The 25908-nt window shown below is 51.1% G+C and overlaps 1 protein-coding gene and 1 non-coding gene across 3 annotated transcripts; both read right to left on the bottom strand.

Annotated features, from left to right (window-relative positions):
* Positions 1-1510: 1510 nt before the first annotated feature.
* MED24 (mediator complex subunit 24) lies at positions 1511-25568 on the bottom strand. Of its 2 annotated transcripts, none has more exons than XM_052657316.1 (26): positions 25528-25568; positions 24923-25111; positions 24753-24835; positions 15801-15839; positions 15375-15448; positions 14777-15009; positions 13025-13136; positions 12761-12896; positions 12355-12468; positions 11841-11888; positions 11162-11244; positions 10787-10873; positions 10388-10499; positions 9769-9911; positions 9218-9255; positions 8694-8776; positions 8187-8365; positions 7964-8063; positions 7478-7653; positions 4725-4989; positions 4287-4468; positions 4030-4120; positions 3629-3728; positions 2639-2719; positions 2220-2368; positions 1511-2057 (listed from the first exon to the last, which is right to left on the bottom strand). In XM_052657316.1, exons 2-26 carry the CDS (start codon positions 25050-25052, stop codon positions 1941-1943), a joined length of 2955 nt encoding a protein of 984 aa, XP_052513276.1. In that variant the 5' UTR covers positions 25053-25111; positions 25528-25568; the 3' UTR covers positions 1511-1940. The 2 variants fall into 2 exon arrangements, with proteins under 2 accessions (XP_052513276.1, XP_052513275.1); XM_052657315.1 differs by having other exon boundaries at positions 12746-12896.
* Positions 8856-8959, bottom strand: LOC128065761 (small nucleolar RNA SNORD124). Its single transcript, XR_008201137.1, has one exon. It is a non-coding gene; the product is annotated as a small nucleolar RNA SNORD124 (small nucleolar RNA).
* Positions 25569-25908: the final 340 nt, after the last annotated feature.

The following is a 25908-nucleotide window of genomic DNA, read 5'->3' on the forward strand; positions in this document are numbered from 1 at the left end:
GCTCATGACCTTGCTCCAACCCACCGGGGTTGGGGTCAGGATTCTGACTCTCTTTCGGGCTAAGCAGATGGTCGTGTGTCTCTGCCTTGCTGGGTGAGACTGGGAACATGGAAAGGAAAGATGAGGGGGCTTGTGTGACGGGGTGAGAGAGAAACACGCAACTGTTCACTTTCCACCCCGGCCCCCACTTTCTCCCTGTAGCCAAACTTGACGATAATAAAGTGTTTGTCTCCAGTAAATGGCCTTCCTCCTTCTTGAGTCCAGCTGGCGCCTGGCCAGGGGTTGCGGGTGGGGAGTTGAATGGCGGGCGAGGCCCGAGGGAGGGAAGAGGAGGTACGGTCATTCCTTGGCACCCACTTGGTATAGACGCCAGGCCGGGTGCTGGGCGCGGAGTTAATGAGGCAGGCGTGGTCCCTGCCCTCGAGGAGCCACGGCCTAGTGGCTGGACAGGAAGCAGATGGGTCAGCAGTACCAGGAGAGGAGAGAGTGGGCTGGCGGTGCTCAACAGTCCAGACGCAGATGGACGTGGGCCTGATGCGAGGAGGATTTAGTATTCGCTTCGGTCTACCACCTTCCATAAACCTTCCCCCTCCTGTACTCACAGCTGCCCATAAAGATAGGATTATGAAGGGCCTTTTACAGACCAGGAAGCTGAAGTCAGGGCGACAGCTTGGATCGGACCCCAAATTCCAGGCTCTGTGCTTCTTTCCCTTGTTGAGCTCTGCTTCTGACCTGGCGGGGAGCCCGCAGCCTGAACTCACATCTGGGGAGGCTGGAGGGGCCGCTTCACAGCACAGGTCCGAGGCAAACCTCTCGGCCAAGGAGGCACATGTGCTCCTGGGCTGCTACCTCCAGACCCAGGACACCCAGCCAGCCAGCCAGTGCCCGGGTCCCCTCCCAAGATTCCCATCCTCGGCTCAAGTCACCTCCCACTCCCCTTCCCCGCTGGCTCCTCAGCAGCAGGGTCAGGCTGAGGGGGCTGGAATCCCCAGCTGTGCAGCTCAGGGTACCCTCCCCACCGCGGTTGGTCCTGAAGAAACCAGGGCTTGGAGATGTGGGACACAGGCAAGGAAGGGTTAAACAGAGCTCCTGCCCTCATCCCCCGTGGTCCCTCACCCCCCTCACCCCTCATCCCCCAAGTCAGTCCTCCTCCGGAGAGGAAACTCCGGGCCAGTGAGACTCTGGGTGGGGCTTGGAAGGGCTGGGAAGCATCGGAATGAACAGGACACCCTACCCCAGCACCAGCGGGGCCCTCAGCCAAAGCCTCTCCCTATGCAGAGTAAATCAGACTTTGTGAGCAGGGGGAGGCAGCTGGCAGGTATGAGGAAGGGAAGCTGCTCCCGTGCCCTGCCCTGCCCCTACCGCGTGGACAAACACGGGAAGCTGGGCCCAGCCCTCCCCTGAACTCTCCGCCTGCCTCCTCTACCACCAGACGGCAGGGGACCAAGGAGAAGACAGTGCTCTCCGCCCACGCCAGACACGGGCACCGATGGCTATAAAGGGATCCACGAGGTCTTTATTTACAACTGAGAGGAGGCAAACACATCTCATGTAAAAATATATATATACATATATATATATACACACACACACACACACCCCCCGCACCCATAAAGTTCCTTGGAGGTAAATCCACTCTTGGAAGGGGGACAAGCAGGCGGGTGGGGGTGAGGCGGGGGTGTTGAAGAGCCTGCTCTGAGTTAAGGAAGCAGGCTGCTCACGCACATGAGGTACTGACAGTGGGGAGAGGAAATTATGAAAGAAACTGGGAGCCGTGTTGGAGGTCAGAAGTCAGGAGCAGGGGGAAAGATCTGGAAACCGACCAGGGGAGGTTACGTCATGTGGACGTGAGCAATGATGGCTCATCGTTCTGCATGTTCCCTTCTGAGGCGCACAGGGCTGGAATGCTCCCGCCAGCCCCCGTGGCCACGCCAAGCCCCTCAGAGGGCGGCGATGGCTTTGGCGGCCACCTGGCGGCCCAGGGGCAGGCTGAGGTCCGTGATGGCCAGAACCACCTTGGGGCTGGACATGGCCGACACCTTCACCAGTTCTGATACCTGTCAGACAGACAGCTGCTAAGCGGGGTGGTGGTGGGCGTGATGTCTGGGGGAACAAGACCCTTCCCACTGGCCACTGGACCCTGAGCTCTCCTGAGACTTGCTGACCCGCTCTTGAGCTAGAGGGGTCCGGCTGGGGCCCGCGGGCGGGGGCACACTCACGGTGGTGAAGGGCATGAACTGCAGGATGCTGCCTCGGCCACCCTGCTCCAGGCAGTCCACGCACTCTTCCATAAACCACTGCACGAACTGCGTGTGGGGGCCGGCGGTCCGAGAGCCCAGGATGGAGGAAATGAGCAGGAACAGGTTGGCTAGGAAAGAGGGGGGCAGGAGAAGAATTCCATGAGAAGGGCTTGGGAAGCGGTCAGATTTCAGGAGAAGAAAGAAGTGCCAAGGGGGTCCCCAAAATGGGGACATCAGAAAGAAAAAGCACTTAAGAAAGCTGAGGGCGAGCCAGAGAAGGACTCGATGGGGGCCTGGGGGAAGACAGGAGAGCTGGCGGCCAGGGGAGATGGGCCAGAGGTGAGGAAGGGAATGAGGCAGAGGAGACGAGGCTCAGGAACCAGGGTGGGAGGCCTCACCCAGGACTCGGTTCAGTGGATCTCTCATGTTGACTGTGTGGAGCTGGGAGGCCGACAGGGAGCTGCTCATGGACCGGTCAGCTGCGGGGACAAATGAGGGAGCATAGAGGAAATGGCCTCTTGTAATCAAGACCACTGTCCCAGGGGAAGCTCTCACCCCTCAGGAGTGGAGGGCCCACCCAGAGAGGTCCTTGGGTCCAGTCACATGGGCCCCAAACACAGACACCACCACAAGCAGATAAGAGAGAAGAACTAATGTTAGGTCAGCACCACCAGGCACCAAGCTGCAGGCTGTACACGGGTGAAACCGATAAATCCGCACATCTCCGTTTTACAGACAAAGAAGCAGAGGCTAAGATTCGCTAAGTAACTAGCCAAGAGTCACTAACCAAGTAACTAGCCAAGGGGTCTGTGCGTGGCAGACCCTTCATCTTTCCTCTTCTTAAGCACAGTGATCCCCTAATCCCTCAAGGCCCCAGAGAACCTCCAGCCTCAGGAGAAACCTCTGGAAACAGGAAAAACTAAACGCCACAGGAGACCCCTTGGCAGGGAGGCGTGAGGACATCTAGGGAAGCAGGTGGGGGAGGGCTGTTCTCCTGACAGGAAGAGTGGGGAGCAGTCCAGCCCCAGCCCAGGCTGCTCCAGGCCTCAGGGCCCATTTCAGGGGAAGGAAGGTCAGGGCTGAGTCAAGGGCACAGTCTGTGCCTGAGGCAGTGAACTCACTGGGGTGAGGGGTGGGGAGGGGTCAGCTGTGCACCCTGGGCTGGGCTGAGGTCTGGGTAGGACAGAGCCAACCCTGAAGGAGAAAGCACAGCAACCTCCAGGGTCTCCAGGGCAGGAAACCGAGCAGCCGGAGGGGCAGACTGGGGCAAGTGCACACCACACCCCCTTGGGCCAGCCAGAGGGACGCTGGGGCCAGAGCAGAGCGCCTCTCTGCAGGCGTGAGCTCCCAGAAAGGAAGCGGCCGCCTGGCCCTGTCCACATACTCACTGGGACTCGAAAGGATATTTGCATCTTCCTCATTGGAGCTCAGCAGGCGCATCAGCTTCGAGGGCTGCATGTCGTCCAAGGGGAAGAGGCTGATGTAATCCTGGGGGGCAGAGGAGTCACGTCACCACCCCTGCACCCTGACATCTCCCAGGATGAGGGAGGCAGCTGGAACTCAGCTGGGAATCAAGTCCCCACAGGCCGCAGGCAGTATCTCCTGGAGGGCACCTTCCCTCTCGCCACCCTCCCACCACCCTAGGGAGAGACCCTCCCACACAGTCACCCAATACAGTGGCCCAGGGGCAGGAGCCATGCCTGGCTACCTGTGCCCAGGAAGGCGCCTCTTAAAAGAAAGGCTCAGCACACGTCTGTGGGCAAGGGAACAGGAAGGGGTGCCCTCCTACCTCAATGTCTTCCCGATGTCTCTTCTTTTGGCGGGAGGATGCCTGTCCCTTGTGGGAGGAGTAGGAACTCAGGGCACACCAGACGGCCAGCCTGGCAAAGGGGTCCAGGAGATGGGGGGAAAATCAAAGGGGGCTTCTGTGCCCGTTGACCAGGCCCCACCCAACAGGGCTTCCCCGCAGTCCAGCTTCCGGGCTGGGGCCCAGGCGGGGCACCCAAAACCAGGCTGGGGGACTGGAGGCTCCGCACAGAACCCTACTTGGCGAGAGCGGTGCCAGGGGGGTCCATGAGGCTGTGCCACTTGGAGGAGTCAGTGAGCAGGCCTGGCAGGATGTGGCCCAGCAGGACTAGGGTCACCTGCTGCATGTCCAGACAGAAGATGGAGTACAGCAGCTCCACCGCCCGCAGTGTGTACTCCTTCCGTGTCTCCTTCAACAGCTCCTGGGGGGGCAGGGGAGGGGGACCCAGGAGCTGAGGACCCTCAACACAGGGCAATGACATCCCACAGCTCCCCTCAGAGCCCAGGAGCGCCCCAGGCGAGGACTGGCCTCTGGAGCCCAAGGAACCTTCTCGAGCTGGGATTCGCCAGGCTGAGGGTTGGGGAGCCAGACAACCAGACCTAGCTCAGTCTCATCAGGCCTGTCTCTGGCAGTCTGAGGATGCCTGCTCCCACAGCCCACCCCCAGCACTCCCGTACCTTAATTAGGTTGTTGCAGAACCAGTAGACACCACCCATGTGCAGCAGGGTGTCAAAGATGTGGATGGAGCGGCTGTCCACCCATCCCTTCTCCAGCACCTTAGCAAATATGTCCGTCAGCACCTCCTTGATGGGCCGCTTGGGGGGCAGCAGGTTCCAGTAGGGCATGGTGTCCATGCCCGTGGAGGGAAACTTAATCTGCGTGGCGGTTTGCTGCAGCACGTCCGCACACATGTGCTCCAGGATGGAGCTCATGATCACCACCCTGGGGGGGGGCGGGGGAGGGCCAGTGGTACAGGTTCAACAGAGGGGGTGGGAGTCGGGGCGGAAACACCCAGGCCCCACTCCTCCCAGGATTAGGGTTACGGAACCAGGAACCGGGAAATCAGCCTCATTCTGTGCTGAGGGAGGGAGGGGACAAGAGGAAGTTGCAAGCCCTGAGCAGATGTGACCCCACCAGCCCTGTGCCAGCACCGAGCCTACAGCGGGTTGGTGGGCACTTGCCTCTCGGGTCATTTCAGCAATATATTCATACTCTTTTTTCCTCTCTCAGTCTCTCCCTCCAACTTCCCCCACCCTCCAGGCCCGGGCCTGCCAATCCTCTGGCGTCAATATTGATAAATACAATCACTTCCCTCTAGGCTGTGCTCGAGGGGGGTTCCCCACCCGGCCTTGGCTTCCTCCCAAAGTAAACTGTTACTTCCAGGACAGGGGCCCAAGGGCTGCCCCACAAGACTCTTCCCGGCCCTTGGTAGCTGGGCAAATATAAGTACATCCAGGAATTTCCTCATGACAGGAGTCTCTGATGGTGAATGCAGGCCTGGGCCTGAGAGCTAACCGTTCAGGGAATACTGCGTGGCTCTGGGAAAGTCACCACGACTTTCACAGCCACTTTTCCCACCAGCAGAATGGAGCCGCGGATTTCCCAGACAGCAGTTAGGGTGCTCAGAATCAATTATATCAAAGAAAATAGTCCCTGATTTGTGGGAGGAGGATGAGGAAGGAGGGGAGGAACAGAGAAGGAGGCAGGGGAAAAAGACCCTCCTGATCTCATGTCAGCTGTGTTTCCATTTTTTCCCTTAAAAAACATTTTGATGGCTACCTTGCGGGTCATCACTCATAACTTAAGGTTTGGTGCAAGCCCACATTCATAGCAACACTAGTCACAACAGCCAAGAAGTGCAAGAAACCCATGTGTCCATCAGCTGAGGAACAGATAAGCAAAATACAACATATACATACAATGGAATACCATCCAGCCTTAAAAAAGCAAGAAGTCCTGACACATGCGACGGTGTGGTTGAACTTTGAGGAACATTACACTAAGTGAGATATGCCCGCCACCAAACGTGATATGATTTCACTTATATAGTCAAATTCACAGAAACAGCAGCTAGGGTGGCGGTTGCCAGGTGCTTGGGGAAGGACAGAAAGGGGTGGTGTTTAATGGGTCCAGGGGCTGGCGTAAAGACATGAAGGGGTGTTGTTGGTCCAGGTTCAGAGCTACAAGATGGAAACATTCTAGAGATGTTTCACAACAATGTGAATATACTTAACACGCTACTGAACCCTACCGCTGGACCTGGTGGTACAGTGGAGAATCCACGGACCAGTATAGGGGACACAGGTTCGATCCCTGGGCTGGGGAGATTCCACATGTCTCAGAGTAAGAAAGCCTGTGCGCCACAGCTACTGAAGCCTCCAGACTCTAGGGCCTGAGAGTCACAGCTGCTGAGCCCAAGCGCCCTATATAGCCCACACTCCACAACGAGCGGCCACCACCATGAGAAGCCCGTGTACCGCAATGAAGAGTAGTCCCAGCTCACCACAACTAGAGAAAGCCCACGTGCAGCAACAAAGGCTCAGCAGAGTCAGAAAAAAATAAAAATGAGCTGTTATCTTAAAAATGGTTAAGGTGGTAAATTTTAGATCATGTATTTTTTTACCACAATGTTTTAAAAAAGCTTACTGGATGGGTAAACAAACCCACACCCCCTGACTCAACATAGCTGAAGTTGTTAAGGAGGTCTTCCAAGTCTCTGAAAAGTCCAGGGAAGAAAAAGTCACAGAAGAGGGGGTGGGGGCAGGGTAGGGAGGGGGTGGACAGGGCCACAGCCTGTAAACACTATAGAGGGGCTCTACGGCTCCTAGAGAGGGACACAGCTGAGATAAGCACTGTTCCCACCAGCGAGCACCTGGGACTCAAGCTCTCTGAGGGCAGGAATCCTGGCCGTTTGGGGTCTGGAGTTTGGCACACACACAGCAGATGCTGGATTATAAGCACGGCCGGCACGAAGACACATACAAGCTCTGTTGAGTCAGCGAGTGAAGATGTGATTGGGAATGTGAGTGAGCAGGCAAGTGGCGTGTTTGGGGAGGTATGAGAAGAAGGGCAACTTCCCTGGTGGTGCAGTGGTTAAGAACCCACCTGCCAGTGCAGGGGACACGGGTTTGACCCCTAGTGTGGGAAGAGTCCACGTGTCTTGAGCGACCAAGCCCGTGTGTGCCGCAACACGAGAAGCCACCGCAGTGAGAAACCCACACACCACAACCAGAGAGTGGCGCCTGCCCGCCGCTGCTAGAGAAAGCCCGCGCACCGCAGTGAAGACCCCATTTATCCAGTGTACGCTACATAAATAAATGACTGATTTTTCAAAAGAGGGAGAGAGAAGAGGAGGAAGAGTGGTTACTGGAGGGGCTGACTTCTCACCACAGACCTGCAGAGTTCAAGGAGGGAGGGGCGGGTCACTGACCTCTCATTGTAGAACTGCAGGGTGTTCTCGCTGTACAGCGGCCCTGCCAGCTGGCGGATCATCTGCAGCGACTTCTCACGCTCGTCCAGTCCCAGCATCCGCACGTGCGCCACGAGCCAAGCCACAGCGCACACTGCCAGGCTGCATACCTTCCCCTTGATATTGTCCGTGATTTTCTGGGCAAGGGAAAAAGAGTGACTGGGGCCTCTCGCCCCCTCCCTGGCCATCACTTGCCCCGGCCTCCGTGAGCAACTCAGCAGAGCAGTGGGGTCTGGAGCCACGTCCAAGCCTCTTTTCACCACAAGTCTGATTTCCCCTAAAGTCACCTGGTGAGAGAGGGTAGCTAAGACTATGACTACAGGGGAGGCCAATGCCCACACACGGGCTCCTGGAGGAAGGGTCGTTTTGTTTTTATGAAATGTAGCGAACTATTAAAGACTGGCTGTGCCTTAGGGAAGAGGGAAGGCTGCAGAAAAGAGGAGCTACCTGGATGGACTCGAAGGCTAGCACCCCATTCTCCCAGGCATTGAGGATTTCCAGGATGGCCGCTGAAATGTTGAGACAGGCTTCGTGCCACTTCATCTGCCTACACGGGGATGGGGGCGGGAGAAAACATCACCACAGGGGTGGGCGGGCGTGGGCGGGGCTGAGGGAGAGGGCCCAAGCCTGCCCCCACCACCACCCCGGGAGCAGGCGCCCAGCCACTGACACGAGCTTTATCTCCGAGGAGTTGTTGAGCAGAGCCACCAGGGACTCCACTTTGGTGGAGTCGGGCCGGAAGCAAGGGTGATCGGGGTTCAGGATTTTGCCCTCCTCGGGCATGCATGTCTGCATCCAGGTCTCAAAGAAGAACACCTCCCCTCCTGTGTTCGACTCAGACAGGATCACCTGAGAAAGGAGGGGTGGGGGGCGCAGCAGCCTCGACCTCGTGTCCTGCCCACTGGTTTGGCCCTTCCCAGCCTGCAGAACTGGGGACTAACTGGTCTAAGGGAGAAAGACAGGGGCTCTGCTGCCACCTGGTGGTGCGTGTGGCACTCAGGAAACGACAAGGGAGCATCTACTGACTGGGGCGCTGGCACCTGATTTTCTGCAGCCAGGAGAACTAACTGGCCTGGGACCCAGACTGGGGGCAGGGGTGAGGTGGGAAGTTATTGGTTGCTTATGTCTCCTTTGTATCCACTTGGTGCCCCAATCCTGACCGCTCCCCCTAACTTACCTCTGAGCCATAGGTCTGGGCCACGTGGCACAGCATGAGGAAGGAGATGTCAAAGAGCAAGGCTCGAACCGAGGCCGCCTTAGCTGTGAAGGATGAGAAGGCTGACCCCACGGCCTCAGGCATGGGCCCGAAGGCCTTGGCTGGGTCGCCAGGGGCTCAGGAACTACCTCAAGGAAGGTCAGGGAACGAGTGGCTCCTTCAAAGCTCTGAGGCTCAGAATCCTTTTCTTGAGTTTCAGTTGGAACATCATCCCTTCCTTGGAACCAAAGACTCCTAAACCCTCCTTCCCCCGCAACACCTGACCAAATCATTATGCTGATGGAGAGACACAGACGGTGGTGTGGGAAGAATGCTTTTCCCAGCATGACCCTCTTTTGAGGCTCCCCAAAAGCTCCAATCAGTCATCCCCAGGGGAGCACACAGCCTCCCCAGGATGAGCAAAGGCATCCTCTTCCTCCCCTGTTCTCTCCCCCAACACCCCTCCTTCAGCGCCCCCGGGTCTGCAGTGTGCAGAGCTGACTTACTGCTCTCTTCGCTGCGGTGTGTCGTGAATTCGTTCAAACTGTGGAAGGAATGGAGACAGGTGGCATCAACCAGGGTGAGGGCTGAGCAGCGGCTGGGGTCGGGGGCTCTGCCCACTCGGAGGCGATCAATGGAGTCTGAATTGTGGGTTCAACTTAAAAGGAACACCACTGCTACAGAGACAAGAACTCTTTCTATTTTTAAAAGATTCCAAGCCCTAGAGAACTGCTTGCTGAATGGAGCCATGTTCTATACATCAAATTCCAGGTCAATCCAAAAGGTCAGCAGAATGTGAGAGCCCCTTATTAATAAGTGGGTATGAAAGCAGTCTCTCCCCATCACTGCTCAACACCTCAACGCCTCACCAAACACCTCCTCCGCACCAGCCTTGGCTGAAAAGCAAAACACTCTTCACTTCAGAAAACCAGCCCCTCCCCAATCTCCGGCTAGGATGCTCTGCCCTGGCATCTCTGGGGAGACCTTGCCCTTCTTCTGCCCTCTCCTCCTTCGGACATGCCTCCCAGACCCTGGTCGGGGGCTCAACCTTTCTTACTTGATGAATTTCCGGGCGAAAGACTTCAGCTTCCCAGTGGCAGCGGCAGCAGCCAGCAGCAAGTCCAGGCTCTTCCCGGACAGCATGTGGCCCAGGACGCCCAGCAGCCCCTCCGGGGACTTGGAATGGTCTGCATCCATCGTCTGGGGACGAGACAGGACACCAGTCCTGGAGAACACTGAACTTCCCAGATACAGCCTAGCCGCAGTTTCTTTCTCTGCCTGTCTCCATTCTATGGGAGACCACGACTTACAATTTACCCTACAACTGACTCCAAGCTGGAAATCTGTTCCTTGAATCCTCCGCTCTCAGATCCACCCTTCTCAATTAGACTGGGGTGAGGGCAGTGGGGTCAGTGTGAGCCAGACTGGGGTCTCTCTGCTGAGAGACTCAGCACTGTTTCCACATAAGCAAGCAAAGCACCCACCACAGCGCCAGGCTGACTGGCGATGCTCAACACAGACTCGTTTCCAGGACACTTCCCTCACCTTCCCCCTTTCTCAGCTTCCAAAGAAAATAAAAGAGAGAGAGGTCTGGGGCCTGTTTACTCATCTGGCAGTAGAGGGAACCTGGAAAGAGGGAAGGGCTGACCCTGGTGGCCAGGGATGGGCGAGCTCACTTTCAGGATGTTGGTGACTGTGGGCTCCGCACGGAGGATCAGCCCAGGGTTGGGCTGGATGTTGGCATTTTCATCTGACTTCAGCTGAGGGGCGTGCTCCCGATCTGCTTTGCTGTAGCCAGGACCAGTTGGTCCAGAGAAGGTAAGAGGAACAGAGATGAATCCTGACACATACCCTAGTCCAGTCCAGAAGCAAAGGAGGATGAGAGTTAAAACCCTAACAGTGCAAAACCCTGGTCTGCAGAAATCAGTGTCTCTTGTCCCTGGCAACCCTTAGCATGGTTCATGTCACCCACAACCAAACTCTAGACAGGAGAGAAAAGGCACCCAGCGGCCCAGGCTGGACACGAGGCGGGTGGTCAAGGGGCCCTTGGGCCAGGCCAGGGAGTTCCCACTTACCGCTTGGCCATGAGGTTGTTCATACTGGCCTCAGACAGAAGCCCCTGCTTGCTACATTCTTGCAGTAGGAAATTTGTACAGTCACAGCTGTGAGGGAAAAAGACGATGGGGGATGGGATACAACATCCCTGGGGCATGCTGCAGGGATTACTGGGTGGTGGGGGTGGGAAATGAGGCCCTGTCTGAGGAAGAACACTGTGAGCGCCTGAGGGAAGGCACAGGGGCTCGGGCATTCAGCAACCATGGAGTAGCTGCCTCCTGCCTCTGCCAAGGGGAGCAAACAAGCAGACGGTCCCCTAGCACTGATGGGGAAAAAAGGGCAGGGGAGAGCCAGAACTCCTTCCAGTAACGCCAGGTGAGAAGGGGGCCTCGTACTTGCAGCGCTGGTCGGCTTTGTCCAGCAATGGTGTGAGCTTCAGCAGGAACTCGAAAGCTGTATTGACATCCTCAGTAAAGTCCTGCCAGAGTAAAGTAAAGCCAGAAATTGCCATCTGGCTTCCAGGCCCTCCGCTCCACCCACGGCCTGCACTGTAGGCTCACAAGGACACACTGCTGGGTACAGTAGCCAACAAGTCGGCTGTGCCCACCGCTGGCTACCAGCGACCGAACGGGAATAGTATGGGGCGTCAGTGTCCTGTACCCTGGCCCTGGGACTCCGGCCCTGGGCATCTCAGGCACCCTCGCCTCCAGAGCGGCCTGGCTGCCTTCTGTGTGTGGAGGCACAGAAGCTCAGGGACGGCCCCACCTCCTTACAAGAACGCACTGCTGCCCAGCTCGGGCTATACGACTCTTCCCTGGCCCTTTTCTCCAGAGCAGAACCAAGGATTCATCTGCTCCCATGCCCACTCCCCGTTTCTTTTTTTTTCTTATTTGACTGCGCCGGGTCTCACATGCAGCACATGGGATCTTTAGTCATGGATGCAAACTCTTCGGTATGGCATATGGGATCTAGTTCCCTGACCAGGGACTGAACCTGGGCCCCCTGCATTGGAAGTGTGGAATCTTAGCTGCTGGACAACCAGGGAAGTTCCACCATTTCATTTCTGTAACTCACCTTGTCCCCATGGGAGTATTTCTTCAACTTCACCAAAACCTGTGGAATCTGGAGGGTGAGGCGGGAGAAAAACAGGAAGCTCAACCTCCTCTCTCTCTCACCCAGAACGAAAGGCACACTCCCTGAGTCCCCCTCTCTGGGTGGAGACAGGGCCGCTCCTGCCCTGGGAGTGACAGCATTCTAAGGGCCAGATCAGACATGCCGGTGCTCAGCCTCAGAGCCTGGGAGCCCCGCTTCCACGGCTCAGTGAGGAAGTGCCCTTTGTGAGAGTGGGCTCCCAGAGCTGCCCCACGCCAACCTGGCTGAGGACTGCTCTCATGGCACCTGTGTGCCAAGACACAGAAGAGGCCTGCCAAGCGGGCAGAAGAGCCTTGGGGCTTTTGGATAACGGGGGACCTGGCAAGCTAGGCATGAAGCTGGAGGGGAGAAACCTGGGGCAAAGGTCCAGGGGGTTGCCGCCCCTCCTGAGAACCATCCCAACAGTGGCTCTCTGTGGCTCCCATAGCCCAGGTACCTTGAGGAAGGTGAAAGCTGTCCACTTCAGCTCCCCTGTGCCCTCAGGAGACTCAATGAGCCCCACGAAGCAGGCTTTCCAGATCTCCAGAACAAAGAGCGGGGTGGGGATATGCTGTGGGAAGACCCAAGGGTGAGGAAGAAGAGGGTGCCCATCCCACTCCAGTCTCCTGACCCTTGGGGATCCGGCAGGCCTGACTCCTGAGCGAGAACCCGGGATGGCAGGTGAGACAGCAGAGCCATTCCACCAGACAGAACCACCACGACGGGATCCATGATCCGCCACAAAGCAGGAGAAACCCCGCATCTCCCAGGGAAGACCAGAAGACTCCTCCCTCCTGCTGCCATGGCCAGCCCGCTGTGGGGACAGAGAACCCACCCCAGCCTCCCACCTGCATGCGCTTCACCATCATCAGCTGCTCCACCAGGGGCTGCGTCTCGCCGGTCAAGTTCATGGTGCCCTCGAGCAGGACCACTGCGTGGACTGTGGGGAAGCCAGTCTTGTGCAGCTGCTCAGAGTGCACCGACAGCATGGTGGGGATGCTGAGGGGACAGAGTGCAGGGGGCGAGGCGGTGAGGGCAGAGGTGTGGGGGCCAGGGGCCACGTCTGCCCTCCCACCCCCGCGGCCCTCCGTCCCTCCCTTCCCCGGGGTCACCCCCAGCGCGGGTACCTCCTAATGAGCGTGCCACACTGCTCAGCCTGGCTCCGGAGCTGGGGGTTGCTGAGATTGGCCAGGATCTCTCCAAGCTTCAAGAGACAATGCTCGATGGCTGTCCAGGAGGCTGGCAGAGAGAGGAAATGCGGAGGAGGATGGGAACCTGAGAAGGAGAGACTGGCCCCAAACCCCAGGGCCCACAGAACCGCGTGGGCAGGCTTCCCCTAAGGATGGCATGGAGGCTGGGGACCTGAGGGCAGCATGCACTGTTTCCAGAAGGGGGGGTGAGCACTAATGATGAGACCACTAGAAACGATTCCCAGAGGCCCGACTTCTAGGGGGCGCTGGCAGCTGACTTCAGAGACTAGGCACAACAGAACACAGGCAGTGAGAGAGGCCCAGCGGGCTTGCAGTCCAGCGGCCGGAGCAAGAAGCTGGCCCCGAGTCACCGCAAGAGTGGGCCAGCCTTACAAGTGGCTGCTGCTCTCCACCCCAGTCAAGCTGGAGGCCTAAAGAGCCTCTGTGTTCAGCCGCTCCCCGTCTGGGCCTTTGCTCTCGCTGGGCCCCTCCGAAAAGCCCCTCCACTCACCTCTGCCTCTCACACTCTCACTGTCCTTTAAGTCACTGTTCAAGCCCCAGCTCCTTTAACAACTTACCCAACAGTCCAACCCACTGATCTCCTATTCCTAAATGCCTGAACTCATGGTCTACACTGTAGAGTTTAGCACTTAATTGTAAGTCATTTATCCTAGTTAACACTTCCAGAGGGTCAAATGATGAATAATGGCACCAACTAGCCCATTAACCTCCATGTAGCATAGTGGGGAAAAAAAGAAGAAAAAGATAAGACCTGAGAGCCAATAAAATTAAGTCAAAAATTCATTCATTTTTCAGCCAATAAACATTCAGCAAGTGCTCAAGATAGATAGGAAACCGTCCACAGAGCCCATTTTTTCATAGTGATCATCTTTCTGGACTTCTCACAGGCAATAAACCATATTTTCAGAAGTGATAAATACACGAATCCTAGAACCAGTTCTTCAACCAGGTCCTAAAGATCTATCTGGGTGTAACCCATTCCAACACTCTCATTACAAAGAACAAGAGTTCCTTCCGTGATCCCAAGCCTCATCACCAAGACTGTGGTCTCTGGGCCCCATGTCCAGCAATACCCGTCTTCCCTCCCACCAAGTCATCTGTCTGATCCCCGGGCTCTGGAGGGTTCCAGGATTTAATATCTGCACTTAAGTTGAGAAGCAAATGGCACAACAGGCCCGACAGCAGACCGGTACTGCATTTAAAGGGATCTTTTGGGCAACACTCAAACACAAACGTCATTTGCTTTCAGAGGATGAGTACAAACACATGGAGACAAACACAAGGATGGATGGTGTGCTTGTCTTGTCCGCTCATTTTTTCCATGTATACTAGATGCTAGCCTTGCTCCCCACTAGCAGGTATGCTCATTGAGGGCAGGGACCCTGCCACATGCTCCTTTGGTAGCCCCCCACCCTCCACCCCCAGCACCTGGCACAGTGCTGGGCATACAATAATGCTCAGTAAATACCTGTTGGTTGATTGGCTCGGGTGCCACCCTGCCCAAGTCCCTGGGATGTATGCAATGCTTATGGGGAGAAAAAAAAGGAAGTGGGATGATTTCAGATCCTCCTGGAAAAAAGTGGGATGGCATCCTGCCTCTCCCCTCTCAATTAAAGACCTGGCTATGGGAGTGATGGCGGGTGGGGCTCAAGGAACCAGGGGACATACAGGCCTCCTCCAGTTTGGCGATATGGAGCAGGGCCCGGTTCTTGGTGCTACTGAGAGTCTTCTCCAGGCGTTGCAGGCACATAGCAAGCTGCTTCTCTCCGGCCGCTGGGGTGCCGGCCTCTAGCCCCTCCCGGAGCCGCTCTGCAGAGGCTGCAGTACAGCGCAGCAGCCAGTGGAGGGCGCTGAGCAGGGCCCGGCACAGCCCGATGCACTCCTCCGCTTTGCCGTGACAGCTACCAGGAAAGGATGCAAAATCTGTCTCCGCTCCAAAGGCTGAAATCCGACCCACACCCATGTTCCCCAGAGTGCCTGGCCCTCCCTTACTAGGGAAGAGACTTGGGAAGCTAGCAAAGTCCTGGGGAAGACTGCCCTGTCGGTTTCTACTGGATAAGATTTCAAATGAGCTACTCCAAATAGAGCAGAGGCATTTTAGCCCTAAGAGAATAAGTAGAAAAAGATGGGGATGGGTGGGTGCAGAAGAGCAAGGCGGGGACAAGTGTGGGAACCCACAGAGATGGTTTGAGCCTGCGTGCCAGGAGCTTCTCCTTTACACTCAGCTAATGCTAGAAGGTTGCAAGCCCCTCGCTCCTGCCGTTACCTCAGTCGGTCACAAAACATGTCCATGATATCCAGCAAAGCCTGGACACACAGGTCCCGGGAAAAGTCATCGAACTGTGGAGAGAACAAAGGCGATACGATGGAGTGTCCTGCTCACCCCACCACCCCGTCTCCCACGTGAGGCAGCTGGCACCTTCAGGAGCCCTGCTCATCTTTCCTCCAACCCCAAGATTCACACTCGGCATCCTTTCAGTGTTGGAAATTGGCTCCTAGTTGCCAGCCCCCACTTGCCATGATCCCCCACTCTCTAATGGAAGGCGGCCATGCCAGCCAGAGGTACGCTGTGCTCATGGTCCAGGCCCAGAGGTCACATGATCAGAACAGTCAAGGAGGTGGGCCCCCATATGTCACCACCGTATCTCTGTCCCCTGCCCCCCATCCAGGCTGTGAGTGGCTGTGGTCGTACCTTGCTGATAGCTGTGAGTACGGAGGAGTAGGACACCATCTGGAGGGAAAGAAGAAAGATAAAGTTCAGACAACCGGTGTGTGCAATCGAGAGGAACAAACATTGACACTTAAAGTTGCTGCAGCTATCTGAAAATCTCAACCCCTTCAAGAGGCCTTCAAGCCCCAAAGACAGGCAGTAACACCAGGCATTGTGCCCATCCTTGCTTCTGTCAAATTCACTGTGACTGACAGCACCAGCATAAATGGGGGGATCATTTGGGGATTCAAAGGGGCCGTGTTTCATGCCCACCTGCCGCTCACTGTTCACCACATAGTACAAGGTCTGATTGCTGGTGGGCAGAAGAATGGAAACACGTGAGGTCATGATACTGCTATAACTCCAACCAAGAGTGATTTTATTTGGACAAGAACTGGAGACATACAAACTGTTCCCTCAATGAACAGGTAGCATTTACACTTTGAAATTGGTAGTAAAAATTTCATTATACACACTCATTCTCTAGGATGCCTCTGGGACATCACCCAAAGCTGAAACCCTCCTCAGTGCTCTAAAGTGAAAGTGAAGTCACTCAGTTGTGTCCGACTCTTTGCGACTCCGTGGACTGTAGCCCACCAAGCTCCTCTGTCCATGGGATTCTCCAGGCAAGAGTACTGGAGTGGGTTGCCATTTCCTTCCCCAGGGGATCTTCCCGACCCAGGGATCGAACCCAGGTCTCCCACAGTGCAGGCAGACGCTTTAACCTCTGGCTCTAAGCAATCCCCTTAGACCTGTCATGACACCGTGGACACCTGCTGCCCACCAAACTAGAAGCTCCTTGAAGACACTCTGTGTGTCTTCATTCTACAGTGTCTGCAGAATGAATAAGTAAAAACACACCCTCAGAGCAATATTTCCCAAAGTAGCTTCCAAAGCTGCACTGTCCAGTAGGGAAGCCACCAGCCAGCCACACTTGGCTGTTTAAATTCGTTAAATAACATTACAGATGCAACTCCTTAGTCATACTAGCCTCATTCCAGGTGCTCCTCAGCCACATGGGGCTAGTGGCTATTGTACTGGACAGTGCAGATATAGAACATTTTTTTTTAGTATTTTTATTTATTTGGCTGCACTCGGTAGAATATTTTTATCATTGTAGAAAGTTCTATTGGCAGATGTTGCTCCAAAGGGTCCTCAAGATGTTAAGAAATTTTATACATGCACACACATACACAGAGCTTCTGTGTGATAAGAGTTTGAGAAACTCTGAAATAAACATGTACAAAGAGCTAGCTTTAAAAAAAAGGGTTCTTTCAGTAAAGAGCTTTCTTTATTGTAGGACTCCTCTTACCCATTAGTGTAACTTGTACACAATAAAAATCTCTAAGATCACTGGAGATGAGGCAAGCAATACTTTTCCATCTTATTTGACCAAGGTATCTCATTTAACATAACTGCAAGGCATATTTTGCAAAATGCCACCTGAACAGTGAGCTCCCTGAGAATAGAAACGGTGTTAAATATATGTTTCCCCAGAACTTAGCCCAAGGACTATCACAGAGTAGGTCCTCAGGAAGTTTGTATTGCTTTCGATTGACGAATTCTAGTAACTAGCATTCTAAAAAAACTTTTACCTTAACACAATTTTCTATTAGTAAAACCTACTTATCACCATTATAAGATCGGAGATGTAGTTCAAAAGAAATAATCTGGCCTGAATTAAACCAAACTTTACCAATAGCTTTTAAGTTGTCGTATTTTTTAAAAAATAATTATAGCATGCTGATCAAATATGAATAAGACTACAGAAAATAGTTCCAACTCTACACTCAAAGTCAGTGGCAAAATATATCAAAATAAAAAGCAGAATACAATGATAGAAACTGTCAGGCTAATCACCTGCCTCATAGAAGAAGAGAAATTTCCAAAGATTTAAAAGAAAGCTAAGTCACCCTCAGTGACTCAGTATGGTGAATTTTACATGCTTGGCAATGCCTCCCATGTATAATTTCTCCATCATGTGAACAGGCTGCTCTCCGTTCAGACATTTTTTAACCAGTATTCTTGGATGAAGAGAAGCAAAACACACAGAAGACTTAAACACACAAATTACTGTTTAGTGCCACTCTCAATGGGTCATGCTGTGAAGCCATAGTTGGTGTCTGACAGTGGCCAGAAAGTTGGGAGCCTGCCTGGGCAGGATGACTGTAATGTTCCAGGCAAGTGTTTGTTTATTTATAACTGATGTCCCCATAGCAAGAGCTTGGCAGTGAACTGAACCTTGCTGGATACCAACCTGAAGGGGGAGCTGGACATTCCCACTGGAAACTGACCCCAAACTACAAGAGGAAACCCCCAGATCTGTACGTTTAAGGGATGCCATCAGTTACTATGAATTTATGGTCTCCAAATTGAGAATTCTGTTTGGTAAATTTCTGCGAACAGTATCAAGAGAGCCCTGCTACTTCAGAGACCTAAAAATACTTTCCACATGGTGAACTGTTTTTCACAGCAGGACTTATAACCTATCCCAGTCCTAATATATCTACCAACACAGAAGCTCTAACCTACCACCAGCCCCCAAGGCTGGAGCCCATCTACATGGCCCAGAGCACACCTGGCAGGCCCAGAGGGACCCTGCAGCTGCTCTCTAATCCCCTCTCTCTTCTTCATATTCAACGCCCTCAACTGCTCCTAAGTACCCTCTACATGCAGAGATAGCACTGGACCAAAGAGCCTCTTGACTCTGAGGGGAGAATAAATTACTAATTTCGCACTGCACTTTGTAAGTCAGGGAGGTCTTTCAAATATATTTATTTCTCACTCACTGGTACTTCAGCCTCCACCCTCTCTTGCCTTTCCCATCAGTTTACATATCTCAAGATTCTTCTATTTTTACAAGAACCTCCCGCAGACCATATACTTCCAATTAACCACCACACTCTCTTCAGTCATAAGGGTTCTCTACCCTTTACCTCCCCAGCTTCCGTTCTCAATGTGACCCACTCCAATCACTTCTGTCCTTACCACCACTGCATGAATCTCTCATTAAGCTCATCAACAAACTTGTTGTCAAACCCCATAGATACTTCTCAGTTCTGATCTCACTGACCTCTCAGCAGCATCTCACACCAGGAAACATCTCCTCATCCTTCGGCCCTCCCCTCCCTGGGTTTTTCTTTTTTTCTTTCTTTTTTTTCTGTATTTTCTTGGCCACACTGCACAGCATGTGGGATCTCAGTTCCCCGACTAGGGACCGAACCTGCGCCCCCTGGAATGGAAGCTCAGAATCTTAAACACTGGACCACCAGGGAGGTCCCCCCGGGCTTTTCTTAATATCACACCTTCTTGCTTTCCTTCTTCCCTCACTGGTCCCTTCTTTGCAGATTCCTATGAGGAATTATTTTCCTCTGTATGTTCCTGAAATGTGACTGGTTCCTTAGAAATATGGCTTGGGTCACTTCTTTGTTCCCTCTGCATGTTTTCTGGGTAAATCTCATCCATGCCCATAGCTTCCATTATCACCTGTGGTGGACAACTCCTAAACTGCCACTCCAGCCTCCACCTCTCCTTCGGCGTCTCCAACATTGATGTTCAACTGCGTACTGAGTGTCTACTCTTGGAAAACCCACACAGGAACCTTCCATGAAATGAGGCCAGAATCAAATAAGGCATCTCCACCCTTACCTGCAACCAAACCCTGACAGTGGTCCTGCTCTTCTCCCACTGTCTCCCTGAGATCCCATCAGCCATCTGATATCCGAATCAGAAACTAAGACGCTAGCCTTGACTTCTTCCTCTCCTGCACACCCTTCATCTAATTAATCACCAAACCCTGTCAGTACCATTTCCTAAATTGTTCCTGAATTCATCTTTTTTTTTTTTTTCTGCTGCCACTTCTCAAGTTTAAGCCAGTAACATCTTTTACCTAAATCACTGCAACAGCAGAAATCAGGGGCTGGCAAATGACAGCTTGCAAGCTAAATCTGGTTCATCACCTTTTTTTTGGTAAATAAAGTTATGTCAGGGCACAGCCTCATCCATTTATTTATATGTCACCAGTATGTGCTTCTGAGCAATAATGATAGAACAGTGGTAACAGAGACCATACGGCCAGCTAAGCTGAAAGTATTTACTATCTGGTCCTTTACAGAAAAAAAAAGCCACACTAAACTGTCTCGCTGCCTTCTGTCTTGCCTCCCTCCAACTCATTCTTCAAACTACAACTGGAGTGATCTCTCCAAAATTAACCTACGAATTCCCCAAATCCACAAAGTCGAGGAAACTCCAATCAAAATGCAATAGGCTTTTTTAAGAATTTAACTTGATTCTAAAATCTGACTGGAAAAGAAAAATGCCTGAAAACAGCCAAGACATTTTTGAAAAATGAAACAACTAAGGGAACACTTGCCTAACAAGCATCAAAAATGCTTCAAAGGTACAGTAATTAAAATAGTAAAGCAACAGTCCAAGAAAAGACAAATATGTTAATGAAATATACTAGAATGTCAAGATATAGACTCTTAACTATCAGAGAATTTAAGATATAAAAAAAGAATGGCTTATTCAATTAAGGCAGTTAAACTAATTGTCTATCTATTCAGAAAAATAAATAAATTTGGATCTCTTCCTCATATCAGAATAAATTCTAAATGAGTTAAACAAAGTGACGTGTTGGCAGAAATTAAAGATTATATTTTGTTCCTTGGAGAAGGGAAGCACTTATGAAAGACAAAAGTCATAGAGAGGAAAAAAGGCAATTAACTCTGAAAACAAATAAATTTTCAAAATTCTAGGGAACTCCCTGGTGGTCCAGTGGTTAGGACTCTCCACTTTCACTGCCAAGGGCCTGGGTTTAACTCCTGTTTGGGGAACTAAGATCCTGCAAGCCACGTGGCACTGCACTCCCCGCAAGAAATAGAAATAAAATTCTGCATGCTAAGAAAAGAAAACAAGTTTAAAAACTGATAGAAAATTCAAAACATAAATAACAGACAACAATTACAAGATACAACATATTAAAAGACACCAAAATCAGTAAGTAAGAATTCTTCTTGGGGTGATGAAAATGGTCTGAATTGATTGCAGTAATGGTTGCACAATTCTAAATATACTAAAAATCAGTGAACTGTACGTTTTAAATGCATAAAATGTATGGTATGTGATTTATGGGCTTCCCGGGTTTCTCAGTGGTAAAGAATTTGCCTGCCAAGCAGGAGATGCAGGTTTGAACCCTGGGTCAGGAAGGTTCCCTGGAGAAGGAAATGGCAACCCACTCTAATATTCTTGCCCGTGAAATCCCATGGTCTGAGGAGCCTGGTGGGCTACAGTTCATGGGGTTGTAAAGAATCAAATATGACTAAAGCAACTTACCACTTACGTACACACACAAAATTGTTACTTAAAAAATAAAGAAAACAAACTAATGATAGAAAATTGGGCAAATGAAATTCATAATTCACAGAATATATACAAAGAGCCAATAAGCATTTCAAAAAATACACTCATCATCACAATCGTGGAAATATATCTTATAATATGTTGTAATTTTTTGCCTCTCTGGGGAAAAAATGTTAAAAGATTCAACACTGGAAAAGGTGTGGAGAAATACTCTCAAGCACTGGGGAGCAGGTGTAAACTGAGAGAATCATCTTTTGAGAGCAATTTGCAGGATCTATTATAATTTAACACATGCGCACTCTTCAAACCAGCAACTCCATTTCTGTGTATCTATTCTAGGGAAACAGTGCCAGATATGCAGAAAGGTTAAGTATAAGAACATTCAATGAAACACTGATTATAACGGTAAAAAATTTAAAACCACCACCACCTGACCTGCCTCTTGAGAAACCTATATGCAGGTCAAGAAGCAACAGCTGGAACTGGACATGGAACAACAGACTGGTTCCAAATAGGAACAGGAGTGCGTCAAGGCTGCATATTGTCACCCTGCTTATTTAACTTATATGCAGAGTACATCATGAGAAATGCTGGGCTGGAAGAAGCACCAGCTGGAATCAAGATTGCCAGGAGAAATATCAATAACCTCAGATATGCAGATGACATCACCCTTATGGCAGAAAGTGAAGCGGAACTAAAAAGTCTCTTGATGAAAGTGAAAGAGGAGAGTGAAAAAGTTGGCTTAAAGCTCAACATTCAGAAAACGAAGATCATGGCATCTGGTCCCATCACTTCATGGGAAATAGATGGGGAAACAGTGGAAACAGTGTCAGACTTTATTTTTTGGGGCTCCAAAATCACTGCAGATGTTGACTGCAGCCATGAAATTAAAAGACGCTTACTCCTTGGAAGGAAAGTTATGACCAATCTAGACAGCATATTCAAAAGCAGAGATATAACTTTGCCAACAAAGATCCATCTAGTCAAGGCTATGGTTTTTCCAGTAGTCATGTATGGATGTGAGAGTTGGCCTATAAAGAAAGCTGAGCACCGAAGAATTGATGCTTTTGAACTGTGGTGTTGGAGAAGACTCTCGAAAGTCCGTTGGACTGCAAGGAGATCCAACCAGTCCATCCTAAAGGAGATCAGTCCAGCGTGTTCACTGGAAGGACTGATGCTAGAGCTGAAACTCCAATACTTTGGAAACCTCATCCGAAGAGTTGACTCCTTGGAAAAGACCCTGATGCTGGAGGGATTGGGGGCAGGAGGAGAAGGGGACGACAGAGGATGAGATGCCTGGATGGCATCACTGACTCAATGGAGATGAGTCTGAGTGAACTCCGGGAGTTGGTAATGGACAGGGAGGCCTGGCGTGCTGCGATTCATGGGGTCGCAAAGAGTCAGACACGACTGAGCGACCGAACTGAAATTAAGTATATATGGAACAGTACGCAGCAGTTAAAAAGAACAAGGTAGGGACTTCCCTGGTGGTCCAGTGGTCAAGAGTCTGCCTTCCAGTGAAGGAGACACAGGTTTGATCCCTGGCTGGGGAACTAAGATCCTACATGCCAAGGGGCAACTAAGCCTGTGAACCACAACTAGAGAGCCTGCAACTACTGAGTCACAGTGCTCGAGAGCCTGTGCTCTGCAATTAGAGAAGCCTGAGAGCCAAAACTAGAGAATGTCAGTGTGCCACAGTGAAGACCCAGTGCAGCCAAAAAAAAAAACAAAGTAGATGAATATGTGCTAACATGGAAATGAGACTTGATGCCACGAGGAAACAGGAAGCATAAGAACTACGTGCCAACTGAGGAATACTACTCAGCAAGTTTAAAAAAGGATGAACTACTGACATATACAATAACATAAAGCTCAACAACATTTATATTAAAAGAAGACAGAGCATTAAGAGTTAATACTAAACACGAGTTCATTTCTATGAAATCCAAATACAGGCAATATTAATCTATGGGTATAGAAAAAGGTGCTGAAGCTGAAACTCCAATACTTTGGCCACCTGATGCGAAGAACTGACTCATCTGAAAAGACCCTGATGCTGGGAAAGATTGAAGGTGAGAGAAGAAGGGAACAACAGAGCATGAGATGGTTGGATGGCATCCCCAACTCAACGCACATGAGTTTGAGTAAACTTGGGGAGTTGATGACGGACAGGGAGGCCTGGTGTGCTGCAGTCCATGGGGTCGCAAAGAGTCGGACACGACTGAGCAACTGAACTAAACTGAACTGAATAGAAAACATTTAGTGGTTACAGGAAGATGGACTAGAAAGGGCACAAGGAAACTTTCTGGGAGAATGGAAATGGTTTATCTTATTTTGGATGTTAGCGACATAGGTATACACAGTTACTAAAACTCAAGGTTAATTAAAAGGGAAGAATATTTTAATAAACCTTTCAAAATATCCACATTTATCTGAAAGGCTTATTAAAATATTCTTCCTTTTTCAAGCTAAATATCTGATGTGCAAGGTCAGATTTTCTTCAGCTGAAGCAGCCTACTGCAACAACTGAATGCAGAAGCAGCTATGAGAATTCAGCTGTAATCTATTAAGCCAGAATTAAAGAGATCTGTAAAACAATACCACTTTCCTCACTCATTTTTGCTTTGGAAAATATGGTTACTTTTTCATTAAAACGTTATGTATGTTAATATACAATGGGTTTACTTTTTGTTACTTTTAAATACATAAGTATTTTTTTAATTTCTAAAGTGGTAAATATGAATAGATATAATACATATAAACAAAAGCTCTGCAGGAGTCTCAATTTTTAAGAGCATAAAATATTCTAAGGCCAAAACTGCTACTCTAGCCATTGTTATTGTTTAGTTGCTAAGTGGTGTTCCAACTCTTTTGGGACCCCATAGACTGTAGCCCGCCAGGCTCCTCTGTCCATGGGATTTCCCAGGCAACAATGTTGGAGTGGGTTGCCATTTCCCTCTCCAGAGGATCTTCCTGACCCAGGGATCGAACTGGTGTCTCTTGCTTTGGCAGGCAGATTATTTACCACTGAGCCACCAGGGAAGCCCTACCCTACTCTAGCCACATCACGTTATTTTCAGTTCCTAAATATCATGTGATGTTTGTCTCCCAACCATTGCATATTCTTTTCTCTCTGCTTTGTACACTCTCATCAATCTCCTTGGCTAATTCCCATTCAACACTCAAGTCTTGGTTTAAACATCACTTCCTCCCTGGTTGCTCAACCTGGGATTAGGTATCCCTCCCATGTACTCCCATAGTACTCTGTCCTATATCGTAATCCTATCCTGTGATTGACTGCTTATTCACATGCCTATATTGCCCACAAAATACCTGTGCACTGGGACTAGACCTTGTTCACAGCTAAATCCCCAGGGCATATGTGAATATTTATTGATAGAGTAAATTAATGTAATATTCATCATAACCAATGGAGTATTATTACTTTCACAAGAAAACTGAGGCTCAGAGAAACGATGTGTTCAAACAAATTCACCTAGAAAATCTGAGCTGACAACTATATTCCAAGCCTTTCACCTTCAAACCCTGTCTGGAATAGGCAGAAGAGTTTACCTGGGAACTAATGGCATACTTCAGGTAAGACAGGATGAGAGGATTGGGGGAAGGTCCAATCATGGCCTGCTCCAGTAGTGCTTCTGCAAGGAGAATAACAAAGGAAGACTCAGTGTTACAACATTTCTGGGTTTAGCCCTCCCATCCTTCCTTCCTACTTCACTTAAGACCTGCTAGGTTGAGAATGTCCCAGGTGGCTCCTTTGGGAAAGAATTTCTTCATGTTGACTGCCCACTGGTAGTCACTCCATCGCTCCTTCCAAGCTTGCAAAATGGCTTGCTTCAGGTTCACCACCTTCATGATTTCACTCTGAGGAGACCGGGCCGGTAGCAGTCAGCCTTGAGGTTGGAGAAATCAAGCTAGAGAAAGGGAAAGGGATTCTGAAGGAAAGAACCCGGGCGGGGAGATGGGGGTGGAGCGCAGACTTAGATGGAATGGAGTCGATATAGGAATATTCAAGGGAAGTAGAACTACAAAGGAAAAAAAAGGGGAAAGGGGCAAAACAGGGCTTCTATTAGGTTATTCCCACCTGAACATTCTTTAAACAAGAGCAGTAAGAAGAGAGTGTCAAAGGGGCTTAATACAAAGAATAAATGGGCAGTAAGGGGTTAAGCCAGTTCCGGTTGCCTAAATATGCCCTTAGCTCTGGCTGCGTCCCTCAGCCACTACTACCCCAAATCCAGATTTCTCCCCCTACTTCCTCCACCCTCCCCAACCCTGAAACTATAATTCCCTATTTCCTTTCCATCCATCACCTCCCCAAATTTAAGCCTACCGGACAATCTAGTTCTAGATCCTAGGTGTCGCCATTTTGGCACTTATAAAAGAGCTAGCTTTCTATTGGCTGACAGTAACAAACATGAACCAATAGGAAGGCAGCGAGACACCGGTCACACCACTATGTCTTCTGGGAATTGCAGTTCCTTGGACTCAGCTAGCGCGGAAGCTACGAGAAGCTAGTCAGTCGGCATTGTTTCTCTCCTTGAGAGAAAGCTGAGTAGGAGCTGAGGATCTCGAAGACTCAGGAAGCTTAGGGAGAAAGGCTCTCAAAAGGCCTACCGCAATTAAGTTTCTTCCAGTGACATCATTGTCGACCGAGCATTTAAATCAAATTCTGACACCCTTTCATTGCCTGCTAGTTAGTAGGGTCAACACG

This window comes from Budorcas taxicolor, chromosome 19 (assembly GCF_023091745.1).
Source record: "Budorcas taxicolor isolate Tak-1 chromosome 19, Takin1.1, whole genome shotgun sequence".
NCBI classification, from domain to species: domain Eukaryota; kingdom Metazoa; phylum Chordata; class Mammalia; order Artiodactyla; family Bovidae; genus Budorcas; species Budorcas taxicolor.